Source organism: Dendrobates tinctorius, unplaced genomic scaffold, assembly GCF_039654945.1.
Source record: "Dendrobates tinctorius isolate UK_male_01 unplaced genomic scaffold, ASM3965494v1 ptg000090l, whole genome shotgun sequence".
In the NCBI taxonomy this organism is placed as follows: domain Eukaryota; kingdom Metazoa; phylum Chordata; class Amphibia; order Anura; family Dendrobatidae; genus Dendrobates; species Dendrobates tinctorius.
In genome coordinates this window covers 4,693,294-4,707,732 of record NW_027361758.1, presented here as the reverse complement: position 1 = coordinate 4,707,732, position 14,439 = coordinate 4,693,294, and the positions used below count along the sequence as shown (strand labels likewise).

At 42.7% G+C, this 14,439-nt stretch overlaps 2 protein-coding genes across 2 annotated transcripts; both read left to right on the top strand.

Annotated features, from left to right (window-relative positions):
- The first annotated feature begins 2,153 nt into the window (after nucleotides 1-2,153).
- Nucleotides 2,154-14,013, top strand: LOC141098341 (endogenous retrovirus group PABLB member 1 Env polyprotein-like). Its single transcript, XM_073586027.1, has 2 exons — nucleotides 2,154-2,573; nucleotides 11,277-14,013. The coding sequence occupies exon 2, from the start codon at nucleotides 11,490-11,492 to the stop codon at nucleotides 12,999-13,001; it is 1,512 nt and encodes a 503-aa protein (XP_073442128.1). The 5' UTR covers nucleotides 2,154-2,573; nucleotides 11,277-11,489; the 3' UTR covers nucleotides 13,002-14,013.
- On the top strand, nucleotides 6,396-8,834 carry LOC141098340 (uncharacterized). The gene is given in 2 exon segments (XM_073586026.1): nucleotides 6,396-7,249; nucleotides 7,252-8,834. Coding segments are annotated over 2 exon segments (2,319 nt in total). The 5' UTR covers nucleotides 6,396-6,498; the 3' UTR covers nucleotides 8,820-8,834.
- Nucleotides 14,014-14,439: the final 426 nt, after the last annotated feature.

Below are 14,439 nucleotides of genomic sequence, written 5' to 3'. Positions count from 1 at the left end.
GAACCTATTTTGGAGCGATCTGCACCTCTGTGGTGTTTTGCACACACTCCTGGTTTTGGCTTACAAATTCCAAAACACAAATCCAGGCCATAATCTGTGTGTGTGAATGTGTCGCCAGGATAACGGGAATTCAGAAACAGATCACTGATACTTATCCGTCACTCAGTAAGTCCCAAACTTCCATCTGTGGCCTGGAGAAACCTCTGGTCTTGTTTGGACACATCTGCCGGGGAGACGACCGCTCTGCTCCAGTGATCGGCTGCAACTGGTGCGGCTGGCAGATGGAGCTGTGTCATAAGGTAGAAGGTGATGATGCCATAAAGAGAAGGTGACAATGTCATAAGAGAAGAGAGAAGCCCAGGACTAGCACAGCAATATCTCCTACAGAAGCACATTATGTTCACTGCATTGAAAACATCTTAGGCCTGTTTCACACTTCAGTTTTTTGACGTCAGTCAAAATCCACCACTTTTAGAAAAAACGGATCCGCCCCTTTTTTGGCAGATCTGTTTTTTTCCCCATAGACTTACATTAGCTGTGGATTTTGACTGGTGGTGATCCGTTGCATCCGTTTTTTGAAGGATCCATTTTTTTTACATTGGCGGACCGCTTTTTTTGACTGCGCCTGCCCGGGAGAATTTCTCAGCGATGCATTTTAACCCTAAATGCCCTCTTTCTCTCTCTTCCCGGCTGCAGCGGATCCGTATAAAAGACGGATCCAGTGTCATCAGTTTGGCCCATGAAGGAAACGGATCCGTTTTTTAACGCACTGGCGGATTATGACTGACCTAGAAAGACAGAAATGTGAAACAGGCCTTGTTTTGTGACCTGTAATAAATATTTATTTAGAGGCTTCTTTCTGATAGAACCACCCCCAACATCCACAACACACGATGAGCCCCAGAATCACTGCTATTGTGCACAGGATAGACTCTAGAAATATGGATATCCTGGTACCAACGGCAACATGACGGCTACCGGCAGCCACCAGTAGAGGGAGCGCAGGAGCGAACAGCAGAAAGTCGAACATTATATGTCCTGTGTATTCACTTACCAGGTGGCAGAGGGCGCAATTTAAAAAAAATTAAAAAGTCACCAGCTGTCGTGCGCCAGCGTCGCCATCAGGTTCCTCCATCCGGCACCAGCCAAGAGACGGCCACAGCGCAGGCGGTCCCTAACACCGCTCCCTGCCCCCGGCCGTCGGTACCTCCCTGCTCTGTCAGCGCCGCCCAGCACAGAAACTGAGGTGCTCCCCTTGTTACCTCAGCAGGACGCAGGCTAATTATAGCCATTGGAGGCCGGTGTCACGATGACATCACTGCATGGCACTGGCCAGCGTCGGCTGTGAGAAGAGACAGACGAGGAGATGGAGGCTGTGGTGGTCCCGGAGCCTGGATTAGGGGAGTATAAGGTTTTGTAATTTTTTCTTTTGTTATTTGGCCACTGACTGGGGCGGATATGTGGGGGACATTATATATTTGGGCACATTATAAATGTGGAGGTCTGTGGGGGACAATATATATGTGGGAACAAAGCATTATACATGGGGGTCTGTGGGGGATAATATATCATGTGGGGGACATTATATATGGAGGTCTGTGGGGGACATTATATATGTGGAAACATTATGTATGGGGGGTCTGTGAGGGACATTATATTTGTATGTGTGGGACATTATATCATATGTGGGTCAGTGGGGGACATTATATATGGAGGAAGTGTGTGCGGGACATTATATATGTGGGAACATTATGTATGGGGGTCTGTAGGGGACATTATATATGTGGGAACAGCGTCGGACTGGATGACCTTGGGCCCACCAGAGAAAAATCATTCTTGGGGCCCACCATGCAGTTATATAAAAATATCACACAGGACAGATCCAAAATACTACACCACACAGGAGAGCAAACAGATCCTATATATACTACACCACACAGGAGAGCCGACAGATCTTCTATATACTACACCACACAGGAGAGCCGACAGATCCTCTATGTACTACACCACACAGGAGAGCCGACAGATCCTCTATATACTACACCACACAGGAGAGCAGACAGATCCTCTATATACTATGTCAAAGAAATGGTTAATCTTAGTTTCTATAGACCAGAAAAATAACTGAAAAACAACTTGTAACCCATGACACTGTTTTAATTGTTATCATCTGTCTACGTGGTTAGAAAATTCTGCCAAGTGGTCAGTTCCAAAATTCTCTCTCTTCTTAGAATAATGTCTAAAATGTCAAGGCCAAGTATTTTGGCCTGTTAGTATTACCGGATGTAGTTCCATGAATTGTTAAATTGATATCGAGGAAGTGCCATATTCCCGTCATCCCCAATTAGACACATAATATATCATTTTGTCATATCTGTTATATAACTATTGTTTTTGCCAACCATCTACCATTTCGCAATTGTTACATAATATTACGGAAATTGTCTATATTTGTCTATTTCCTCTTTTGTGATCCTATAAAAGAAGTACCCATCTTAATAAAGGGGAGAGATTAACTTGAAAGACAAGCCTCCTGTGTCTCTCTTTTTACGTCTCCATTCCTAGGATCCTAGGTAAGAGAAGCTCTAAATGAGCTTTACCCGAGGTTGGTGATTAGAGAAAAAATCCCGGCGCTGACAAACTTGGAGGCCCGTAGCGAGATTGAATTCCCCTTTAACTATCAATTTGTACTGAAAAGGATTGCCTTGCTCTGTCGGGGGGAGAACAGAAAGGAGACCCGGGTACGTGAGCCATTTTGCTCGCATCCTTTCTTGTCTCCCTAAGACAGGGTAGGTAGGTCAGTCTGTCTGGATCTTTGAATGGGAATCCCCTCGGGTAACAAAAATTAAGGTTTGTTTTATTTTTTTATTTTAAGTTTTTTAATTTTTTTGCTTGTTTTGTTTCTTTTGTTCCTTGGCTTTAATCTTTTGTTTCTTGGCTTTAATGTAGTTTGTATTGTTTGTGGTTGTATATTTGTATTTGTTTATCTGTCTAAAAATACTAACCATCCTAACATTCTAATTTTGTGTGCTTGATATTGTATTGCCAGTACAAGACCGGGCAACAGATCAGAAGTGCTGCTAAAAATTTTCTTATGAATGATCTTAAATCTTGAAAGGTGTGTGAGTTGAATGGGTGTTATATGTAGAAGGCAGAACTGAAAATAGAAAGTAATGTTGTGTTATACATGTTCCACCCTTCTCACTTTGATTGCTATTCTGGTTTTTCTTTGGTTGGTGGATTATGTTATTATGTGTTTTTGTTGCTCTGCTAGTTGCTAAGTAGTAGAAAGAATAAGCTAAGTAGTAAAAGGATAAGAATTGGCTGATAAATGTCCTGTGATCAGTGTGTTCAAAGTATAGTTATAAAGAGTTTGCAGACAGATGCGACCCCACGTTACTGGAAGACTGAGGGGAAAATCACGGGAGGAGTTGGCTGGTGGGCTGCCATAACCTGGCTTGGATCTGTGAGAGTGTATATTTTGACTATAAATATTCATTTTAGAGTGCCTCGAGATACCCCGGTCAATTGTGAGATAGCAGAGATATTGCGAAGATTTGGAAGTACAGGAGCCAGTTACTGTCCGGTGGCTTTGAGACACTTTGAGATGAATACTAGTTTGTGAAGTGTACGTGTTACTTGTACATGCCGTGTGAAAGTTGTTTGTGTTCAGTTACGATTTGTCAAAAAAGGGTGAGAAGAGTAAGGTCTGATTGGTTTTTGGAAAGAGTACATTTAACGCCAGTTGTTCCTCATCAGTACAGAAGAGCAAATAAATTGTACCGAGTATTTTCCTGTCATATAGTGCCACAACCTCATGCATTATTGAAAAGTTGGTCATACATCTTAGAGACTAGATGGTACATGCCAAGGTGGCAAGATATAGTCTCACATGAATACTATTTTGATCTCTCTGAAATAGACTCAGGAATAGATTTGACATGCTCAGAGTCTAGTGAAAACTCAGGATCTGATTCTGATGTATAAGGAATATGTAGGGCTTGCTTTTGGAATAATATTGTTTGTAGCAACTTATAGTTACCTGTTCTACAAGGTGTGTAGTAGAATCAGGGCAGAACAGAAAGTACAAGTTCAGCTTGTTACTTTAGAAGCAGAGACTGCTGGACATCATAATCGACCAGTGGGATCCTGCTAGATATCGGAACTGAAGACAGGAGTAGCTGACCGTGACGGTTTCCGATATAGACAGTCAGAACTGAAGATAGGAATAGCCGACCTTGACAGTTTCTGAAACAGACAGACAGAGCTGAAGATAGGAGGTGGCTGACCTTGACAGCTTCTGATTTAGATAGCTTTTTGCTATGGGCACTAAGTTTACCAGGCTAGGACGAAACACAGATCCAAGATATAAAATGAGGGATCTGGTGCGCTTGGAACATGGGCAAAAAGCGGTTAAAAATGCTACAAAAATTTTAAAGCAAGCAGGGATGCCAGAGAATGGGTGTTTAGACATTGAGAGATGGAAACGATTTAGCAAAGAGCATGATAAGTGGATCGAGAGGCATGGTTATGAGGAACAAGTGGCTGCTTGGATGAGAACGGCTGAGCAGCATGATCCATATTTTAATACTGATAATGATGATGACGAGTGAGTTCGCCCAGAATAGAAGAGGGAGAAATCCAACAGCGCAGGGACAAGCAACAGCCCCTCCTTTACAAAGACAGTCTGTGTCCACGGCTCCCTCCGCCCCTTTGAGTGAGAGAGAAGAAGTCTCAGTCAGTGATTCGAAAGTTACAAGTAGTTGTAGCCCTATAAGGGAAAGAATCATTAGTGGAAAGGACATAGAATCTATGTCCACTGAAGCAGCGACGGCTAGTACAGTGCCTTATTTTTCTTCACCATCATTTTTGTCTCCACCAGATTTTCATATGTCAGGACTCCGTTCTGGTCAGATACCAGTGATTTATCAGACACCAGGGACCCCATTTATTCAGTATGTGGGGGAGAGAATGATTCCTCCTGCATCTCCAATGCAGAGGCAAAAGAGCCCCTTTACTTTTGAATCTTCTCCTCCTACATATTCGGTTACAAATCAATACCCTGCACTTCCAAGGGAATCCCCAGATAGTTTTTCCACCCCAATAAAAAGTTCTGGACAGGGAGGACGGGAGGATTCAGGGGGAAGTGGGGATGATTTTAGATTGCAAATGACACCCAGTCCCTCCCAAGGTAGTTCACAGGTGGCTAAGCTAAAGTTGATTAGGGAAAATAATGAGTGGAGATGTGAGGACAAACACCAGCAAAGTGAGGATACTCAGGGTTATTCAAATAGAGCTATGAGATCCCTTACTTGGATTTGTAATAGGTGTAATAAGCCACAGGAGAAAGGGAAGATAGAATGTGATTTTTGCAGTAGGGCTGAGAGAAAAGCCACAGTCAGCAGCTTCCCTGTGATAACTCAGACTACGAGCAGACCAACAGATGACGGAGAGGATGAGGGAAAAGTAGATACCACTACGTGGTATAAGCCATGGAGTAGATCTGAACAGTTAGCCATGGCAACCAGCTTCCCCGATCCCTACAAGAATCCCTTAGGATTCTATAGAGCAGTAGAAGGGGTAGCTGATAATTATGACGCAGCTTGGAATGATCTGAAACCACTGTGTCGAATATCGGCTGGAGTGCCTTTGCTTGAGAAGGTGAGGGCAGTCCCGGCAGATGTTAATACGATACGTGAAGTTCCAGAGGAAAAGAAAACTAGAGAATCAGGGCGACAGTTTATAGCAAGGTTACACGTAGTAGCCAAGCAGCTAACAGAAGAGTTGACCTCAGGGTTGCCTGAAGTATTTTAAGAACCAGATGAACCTATTGACAAATTCCATGCAAGGTGTGCAGCAGCGTTCACAGACCATGACTATGACCTGAAAAATCCTAGGGAAGCTAGGTTTCTGAAAAGCATGTTTATAACTGGATTAAGAGAGGACTTGAGAGCTGAAGTGATGAAAGTAAGACCTGAATGTGTATTTGCTACCTTGGAGCATTCTCTTCCTGTATTCCGGGGGATAGAAGCCCAAATTAATAATCGCAAAGTAAAAAAACAGCAGAAGCCGGTGCCTGTCATGGTAAATATACCTCCTGATGCCTTTAATAATGCTGTCAGAACTGCAGTCCAAGCATCAGGCATACATAACAGAGCTGCGGGAGGAGACAGAAAAAGGAGAGATGGGGTAGTAGACCCAGAGGAGTGCAGACGGAGAGGGCTTTGCTATGAATGTGGCCAGAGAGGGCACCTCAAAAGGAATTGTTTCAGGAATAGAACAACTAACCCAGAGCAGACTCGTGTTTCATTGGTAGCAACTGATGAGGCAGGAAATTTGTCAGATTAGGAACTTGGCAGCCCCCAATATGATTCTGTAATAGTGGTTCCCCCTAGGGAGGGTCCAAGGGCCACAACCCAATTACAACTTCCCAATGGGAAGCAATTGAAATGTTTAATTGATACGGGGGCGAGCCGTACTATTATAAGAAAACAAGATATGCCACAACGATTCATGACAGGGAAAACGGTGAAGGGAATAGGAGCAGAGGGAGTGGTTCATCCTTTGTATGAGACAGAACCTATGAATGTACGAATAGCTCAAACTACTGACTTATGTGCCCAATTGTTAGTATCAGAAAAATGCCCCCTGAATTTGATAGGAGCTGATATTTTAAATGCTGTCAATGCAATCATTAAATTTGGAAAAAAGGGAATTACTGTTTCAGGCCCTTTATCGGAAGAAGCAATGTCCACGGTGATGTCCATGATGCGGTTAGAAGAACAGGAAAAACAACAGGTTGAGCAAGATGAGGAGATACTGCAGATGCTTGAGCAAATGCCAGCTGCACTATGGGTAAAAGATAAAACAGATGTGGGTTTGTTAAAAATAACACCTGTTTCTATTAAGTTGAAACCAGGAGCTGTACCAGTACGTATTCGACAATATCCGCTGAGTAAAGAACAAACTGAGGCTATTTCTGCACAGGTATCCACCTATCTGAAGGCAGGTATACTAAAGGAGAAAAAATCCATTTTTAATACACCTCTTTTTCCGATAAAGAAGAAGCAGACTGTGGCAGGGCAACCTGCGGTGTACCGGATGGTACATGATTTAAGGGAAATTAACAAACTAATGATAGTGGACATACCTATTGTGCCAAATCCTCATACCTTGTTGAATCAGATTCCAAGTAATGCAAAATGTTTTACTGTTATTGATCTAAGCAATGCTTTTTTTCGGTGCCAATTGACGAAGAAAGCCAAATGCTGTTTGCTTTTACACATGCTGGCAAGCAGTACTGTTGGACACGACTGCCTCAAGGGGGAGCTACTTCCCCTTCTGTATTTTCCGAGGCAATGGCAGGAATCCTTCTTTCTTGGCACCCTGAAAGGGAAGATGTGCAGTTGATACAGTACGTGGATGATTTGCTTCTTTGTACCCCAGATAGGCAAGTGTGTCTAAAGGAAACTGCTTCATTACTGATATTCTTGTATCATGAAGGATGCAAGGTGTCAAAGGACAAATTACAGATAGCAAAGGAAAAGGTCATTTTCTTGGGACATTGCATTTCATTCCAATTAAAACATATAACTTTACAGAGGAAAAAGGCCATAAGCCAAGCCATTGAGCCTACCTCAAATACTACACTGAGAACATTTTTGGGATTGATTGGTTACTGCAGAGAATGGATTCCTGCTGCATCGCAAATGATGCAGCCTCTCTTTGACGTGTTATCCGCATGTAATAAAGGGCAGCCATACCAGCTGACTGCGGAAGCCAAAGAGGGGTTCCAAAACCTGAAGGAAGCCATTGTCTCTGCACCGGCCCTAGGAATCCCAAACTATGCCCTGCCTTTCCGTTTGTACTGTCATGAATCAGGGGGACATGCTAAAGGGGTGCTTACACAACAACATGGAGGGAAGCATCGCCCCCTAGGATATTATTCAGCCAAACTTGACACAGTAGCACAGGGAGCACCAACATGCATCAGAGCAGTCGCAGCTTGTGCAATACTGAAGGAAAAAGTTGCAGACTTGGTGCTAGATAATCCCTTGGAAATTCTGGTACCACACTCTGTGCAGGAGCTACTGCTCCAGGCAAGGACAAAACATTTGTCCATGAATAGGTTAACAAAGTATGAAGTGGCTCTGCTTACACCCCCAAATGTGACTATAAAAAGGTGTACAGTTTTGAACCCCGCTACTTTGCTGCCAGATACTGATGATTCAGAATTAATTGAAGCTCAGCATGACTGCTTTGAGCTTATGGAGGCGGAAACACAACCACTTGCCAATGTGCAGGAGACACCAATTTCTAATGCAGATTTAGAGTTGTATGTAGACGGATCACGGTATTATCAAAATGGTGTACCTTATACAGGATATGCAATTGTAGATCAGCATGAGGTGGTAAAGAGTGAAGCACTGCCAGCCGAAATGTCTGCACAGGAAGCTGAATTGAAAGCACTCGCTGAGGCGTGTGTAATCGCTGAACATTTGACAGCAAATATCTTCACAGATAGCCGCTATGCATTTGGCATATGCCATGATTATGGTCCCATATGGAAGAGCAGAAAGTTTGTTGGTTCCTCTGGTAAGCCCATTAAAAATGCAGAATTGGTGGCCCAGCTCCTTAGAGCATTGGAGCTGCCTAAGAAAGTTGCTGTAGTAAAAGTGCAAGCTCACACAAAGGAGCGCACTAAGGAAGCTGAAGGTAATAACCGAGCTGATATTGCAGCCAAGGCTGCTGCTTTATTCCCTCTTCCCGCAGGAACATACACTGTACAGGTGTCAGGGGAGGTGGATCTACAATTATGATCCATGTAGTGCTGGACATGTGTTTATAAATCCATGATTTATGATCCATGTAGTGCTGGACATGTGTTTATTTGACCACAACATTTTATTGGGTCCTGGTGTCTCAATTTAGTGTGATTGATTAACAAGCAGAGAGAGCCACAAAAAAAAACAAAAAAAAAAAAACTTAGCCTTAACCTCCTATATATTCAGACCTAGCTAGGGGGAGCATTTATGCAGGGGTGGCATTTATGCACATGTAATCTAAGTACATGTATCAAAGTACTTCTGGCAGTTATAACATGGCAGTTAGACAGGGCAGGAGACAGGTAAGACATTTATATACATCTACTCTCTGTACATTTGGAGTACAACAAGTGTATACCATATGCATTTGTGTAATTTTTATCCTGGCTGCTGCATTCACACACATCCACCGCCCTGGCATTAACTCTCCACACTCCATCCATATTGGCCCCTCGCTTCTTTCCTCTCCTATGTATAGCACTCATGCTCTTTTCACATTGTTAAATTGCACAGATCCAGCCAGTCCCACCATTCAACACCAGAGACGCTCTCACAAATCACTTAACCATCTGCTCACTCTTTCTATCCTCCTTCTCCTAGTTGCAGGAGACATTGCTCCCAACCCTGGCATCTGCACCTCAAAAACATTTCTAGAATTCGACCTTTTCTTACTTTTGACTCTGCAAAAACTCTTACTGTTTCTCTTATTCATTCTCGTCTCGACTATTGTAACTCTCTTCTAATCGGTCTCCCTCTTACCAAACTCTCCCCTCTCCAATCTGTCTTGAATGCTGCAGCCAGGATCATATTCCTCACCAATCGTTACACCGATGCCTCTACCTTGTGCCAGTCATTACACTGGCTACCCATCCACTCCAGAATTCAGTATAAACTTATTACCCTCACCCACAAAGCCCTCCATGGCTCAGCACCACCCTACATCTCCTCCCTTGTTTCAGTATACCACCCTACCCGCGCCCTCCGTTCTGCTGATGACCTGAGGTTAGTATCCTCAATAGTCAGAACCTCCCACTCCCGTCTCCAAGACTTTACACGTGCCGCGCCAATTCTTTGGAATGCACTTCCCAGGTCAATACGATTAGTCCCCAATCCCCACAATTTTAAGCGTGTCCTGAAAACGCATTTATTCAGACTGGCCTATCGCCTCAACACATTAACCTAACCTATCCCTGTGTGGCAGAGCCAAAAGTTTTACCATAACCAGGTTCCCAGCATCATGTTCCCACATGCTTTATGCATCCATTAGCCCTCTGTGTCTGTACTGTTACACACTTAACATTATGGCTGGTCCATACAATCAGGGCAACTGTTACCACCCACCTTTCGTGTCTACCTCTTTCCTCATAGACTGTAAGCTTGCGAGCAGGGCCCTCACTCCTCTTGGTATTTGTTATAATCTACTGTATGTGATTATTGTTATGCTGTAATGTCTATTGTCTGTACAAATCCCCTCTGAAATGTAAAGTGCTGCGGAATATGTCGGCGCTATAAAAATAAAATTTATTATTATTATTATTATTATTATTACAATTACTTCAGAACCTGCAAGATCAGGCCTCTGCACCAGAAAAGGAGGGATGGCAAAGGCACTCAGGTGCGAAGGAAGAAGATGGATTGTGGAGAGTGGATGATAGGTATTGTTTGCCCAGGGCATTGTACCCTATGGTGTGCTCCCTCTCCCACGGAATAACCCATCCATCCAAGGATGGAATGGTAAGTCAGGTAAAAGCAAGTTGGGTCGCACCAGGGTTCCATTATGCTGCTGCAAAATTCGTACAGGGATGTGTAATCTGCGCATGCCACAATGTGGGAAAAACAGTAAAGGTGCCACTAAAGTGCACCCCGAGGCCATTGTACCCTTTTCAGCGACTGCAGATTGATTTCATTCAGCTTCCTAGGGTAGGCAACTATGAATATGTGCTGGTATGTGTGGATCTTTTCTCAAATTGGCCAGAAGCATGGCCTTGTGCTCATGCAAATGCACGTACTGTGGTTAAAAAGTTGATATCAGAAGTTGTTTGCAGATTTGGAGTACCAGAGGTAATCGAAAGTGACTGAGGTAGTCACTTTACTTCACAGGTGTGCCAAGGAATCACTCGAGCCTTGGGGATAGAACAATCTTTTCATACTCCCTATCACCCTCAGAGTAGTGGCAGGGTGGAAAGGTTAAATGGTACACTGAAATTGAAAATTCAAAAGGCAATGGCAGAGACAGGTAAACCATGGACTGAGTGTCTTCCCATTGCATTGTACACTGTTAGGGTAACTCCCAACCGAAAGACAAGGTTAAGTCCATATGAAGTGGTTTGGGAGCCCTCCCAAGACAGGATTGTACTTTCCCCAGCAGATGCAGGCCTCTCATTCAAATATGATGGCCTATGTAGGCGCGTTACAACAGGTGTTACAGCAAATTCATGCACGTGTTTTCAGTTCCCTTCCAGATCCGTCCTCCTTATCAGGCTCACATGATCTTAAGCCTGGAGATTGGGTGGTGACGCGAAAGCATCTAAGGAAAAGTCTGGATCCTCGCTTTGAAGGACCCTACCAGGTCCAGCTGACCACGCCTACATCTGTTAAGCTGGAGGGAAAAACCACCTGGATTCACGCTTCTCACTGCAAGAAGTTCCACAGAAACTAAGAAGGATGGAATTTGGGAAGTACTATCCATTCTTGCTCCTCACTGTGATGTCGTCTATGCAATGTAAAAAAGATAATGATGTTTTTGAACCATGGGATAGTGATGTATCAAAACAGTGGGCTAATAAATTTGTCCAGTACCATAGCTATATTGCCCAGGTCCGAAATTTATCCAATTGTTGGATTTGTTCTCATGCCCCCATTGCTGCAAAAACTATGCCATATTTCGTAACTCCACTAACAGAGGAGGAGCTGTTCAGGGGAGGGTGTTGGGAAATTCGGGCCCTTAATCTGGCTGAACAACAGAGTCAGACCTCTGCTGCCTTGCCTATTACAGGTTGGACAAGGCAGCCATGGTTTCAAATAAATCTCACTAGGAGACAGGAACCTGTAGATAAACGGCCGATCAATCTATTCGAATTTAAGGAATATGATGGAAACTGGGGAAACAAGGCTACTGATAAAAATTATATAGGGAAAGTGCCCGATCAGGAGCTAAAACTTAGCTTTGCAGTAAAAACTCCCTTTTCTCTGGGAGATAAACAAATTTGCAGTGACCAGGTGTGTTTGGAACGATTCCTACATGATACTAATTGGACAAGGAATCATTCATTCCTTTATGGCAATACAACACAGTGCACGGCAAGAGAGGCGGTTCATGTAGATGAAGAAACCAGAGAAGGTCAGTATGGAGATGGAGCAGCTGAAATGTCTATAAGCCTCAATACAGAACCGGAATGCCAACCATTACGATATTATAGGGCAGTTACTACAGATTTAGATGATTCCTGGTGCCTTTATACTGACACTACCCGGTTGGTTTCAATAGCGATAGCTTTCCTTAATGAATTTCAGTTTGAATTACCAAAAGGAGTTTATGTAGTCTGTGGAAGTAATGCATATATATGGATTCCTAAAGGAGCTGAAGGTGCATGTACACTAGCTAAATTAGAGTCAGCCACCTGGGTATGGAATGAGAATGACTTTCCTTATAAAAATGTTCCTGGTCACATGATAGCGAAACGCAGTGCACCCTCACCCCAGCCACCTAAGCATCTAATGCATACCCCATGGTACCTTAAGACAGGGATGGTTCTTACTGGTCCTTTGGGAGTTATGTTCGGAACTTTAAGAAATGCTCAGATGATAGAAGAATTGGGTGATATTTTTGATAATGTGACAGAGTATCTATTTGATGCCATTAATGTAGAATCTGTCTATATGAGACAGCTCATAGTTATAACTAATCAACATTCTATGATGCTTGACTATCTTACGGCATCTCAAGGGGGATTCTGTCAGGTAGTGGGACCCGCATGCTGTCACTATATCGATCCATCTGGATTGATGAGAGTTACTCATGATATAGAACAAGCCAGGCTGATCAAGGAAGGAATACGAAAGGTTAATGCCTTAGAAGATTTGCCCTTTCCTGAATGGCTCGCATGGTTAAATCCTTTAAATCTGTTTAAGGGGATAGGCGGATGGATATCAGGAATAATTCATTTTTTAATTTAAGCAGTTTTTGTGATATTGGTTATTGCTGTAATGATAAGACTATTTGTTTTGCTCATAAAGAAAATTCTTGGTTCTAATTGTAAATGTTTTCCAGGTAAAGGTAGTGCTAAAATTGAGGCCAATTCAGGAATCAATCAGACACAAGTGATGACAACCTTTATAACCACTGTTCAGCGTAGATGTATATTCTGCAACAAGCAAACGTCAGTGGACTTGGCTGATTGTATGCATTGTGGAAAACCACTGGTTTGAACAAAGATAAAGAGAAGAACTTCAGGAAGAACTACAACGATGAAGATTACATGCATTATGGACTTCAAATGATTAAATGATTAACAATTACTAATGAATAAAGATATAAAATATATATACATATCAATATATCAAAATATATGTTACAATATATTACCATAATTATGAATTTACTATGTCTCGTTAACACGTTACTCACAAAATAGACATAACTTCCCTCAATAAAATCTGTATTCCTCTGAGATAGGGCAATAAGTAGAACAGAGGTAGGGAAAGAAGGTCTGATTTCCAGGTATAACCTGAATGGATACGCAGCAGGACTGGTATCCCATGATATACATAGGACAAGCCGTGTATTTTGTGAAGTAGGGTTATCTTGCAGGCCTTGGATAAAGGCAAGGATAGATAGAGGTAGGTAGACAGAATGATAAAAAGAGGGGAGTTGTCAAAGAAATGGTTAATCTTAGTTTCTATAGACCAGAAAAATAACTGAAAAACAACTTGTAACCCATGACACTATTTTAATTGTTATCATCTGTCTACGTGGTTAGAAAATTCTGCCAAGTGGTCAGTTCCAAAATTCTCTCTCTTCTTAGAATAATGTCTAAAATGTCAAGGCCAAGTATTTTGGCCTGTTAGTATTACCGGATGCAGTTCCATGAATTGTTAAATTGATATCGAGGAAGTGCCATATTCCCGTCATCCCCAATTAGACACATAATATATCATTTTGTCATATCTGTAATATAACTATTGTTTTTGCCAACCATCCACCATTTTGCAATTGTTACATAATATTACGGAAATTGTCTATATTTGTCTATTTCCTCTTTTGTGATCCTATAAAAGAAGTACCCATCTTAATAAAGGGGAGAGATTAACTTGAAAGACAAGCCTCCTGTGTCTCTCTTTTTACGTCTCCATTCCTAGGATCCTAGGTAAGAGAAGCTCTAAATGAGCTTTACCCGAGGTTGGTGATTAGAGAAAAAATCCCGGCGCTGACACTACACCACACAGGAGAGTCGACAGATCCTCTATATACTACACCACACAGGAGAGCAGACAGATCCTCTATATACTACACCACACAGGAGAGCAAACAGATCCTATATATACTACACCACACAGGAGAGCCGACAGATCTTCTATATACTACACCACACAGGAGAGCCGACAGATCCTCTAT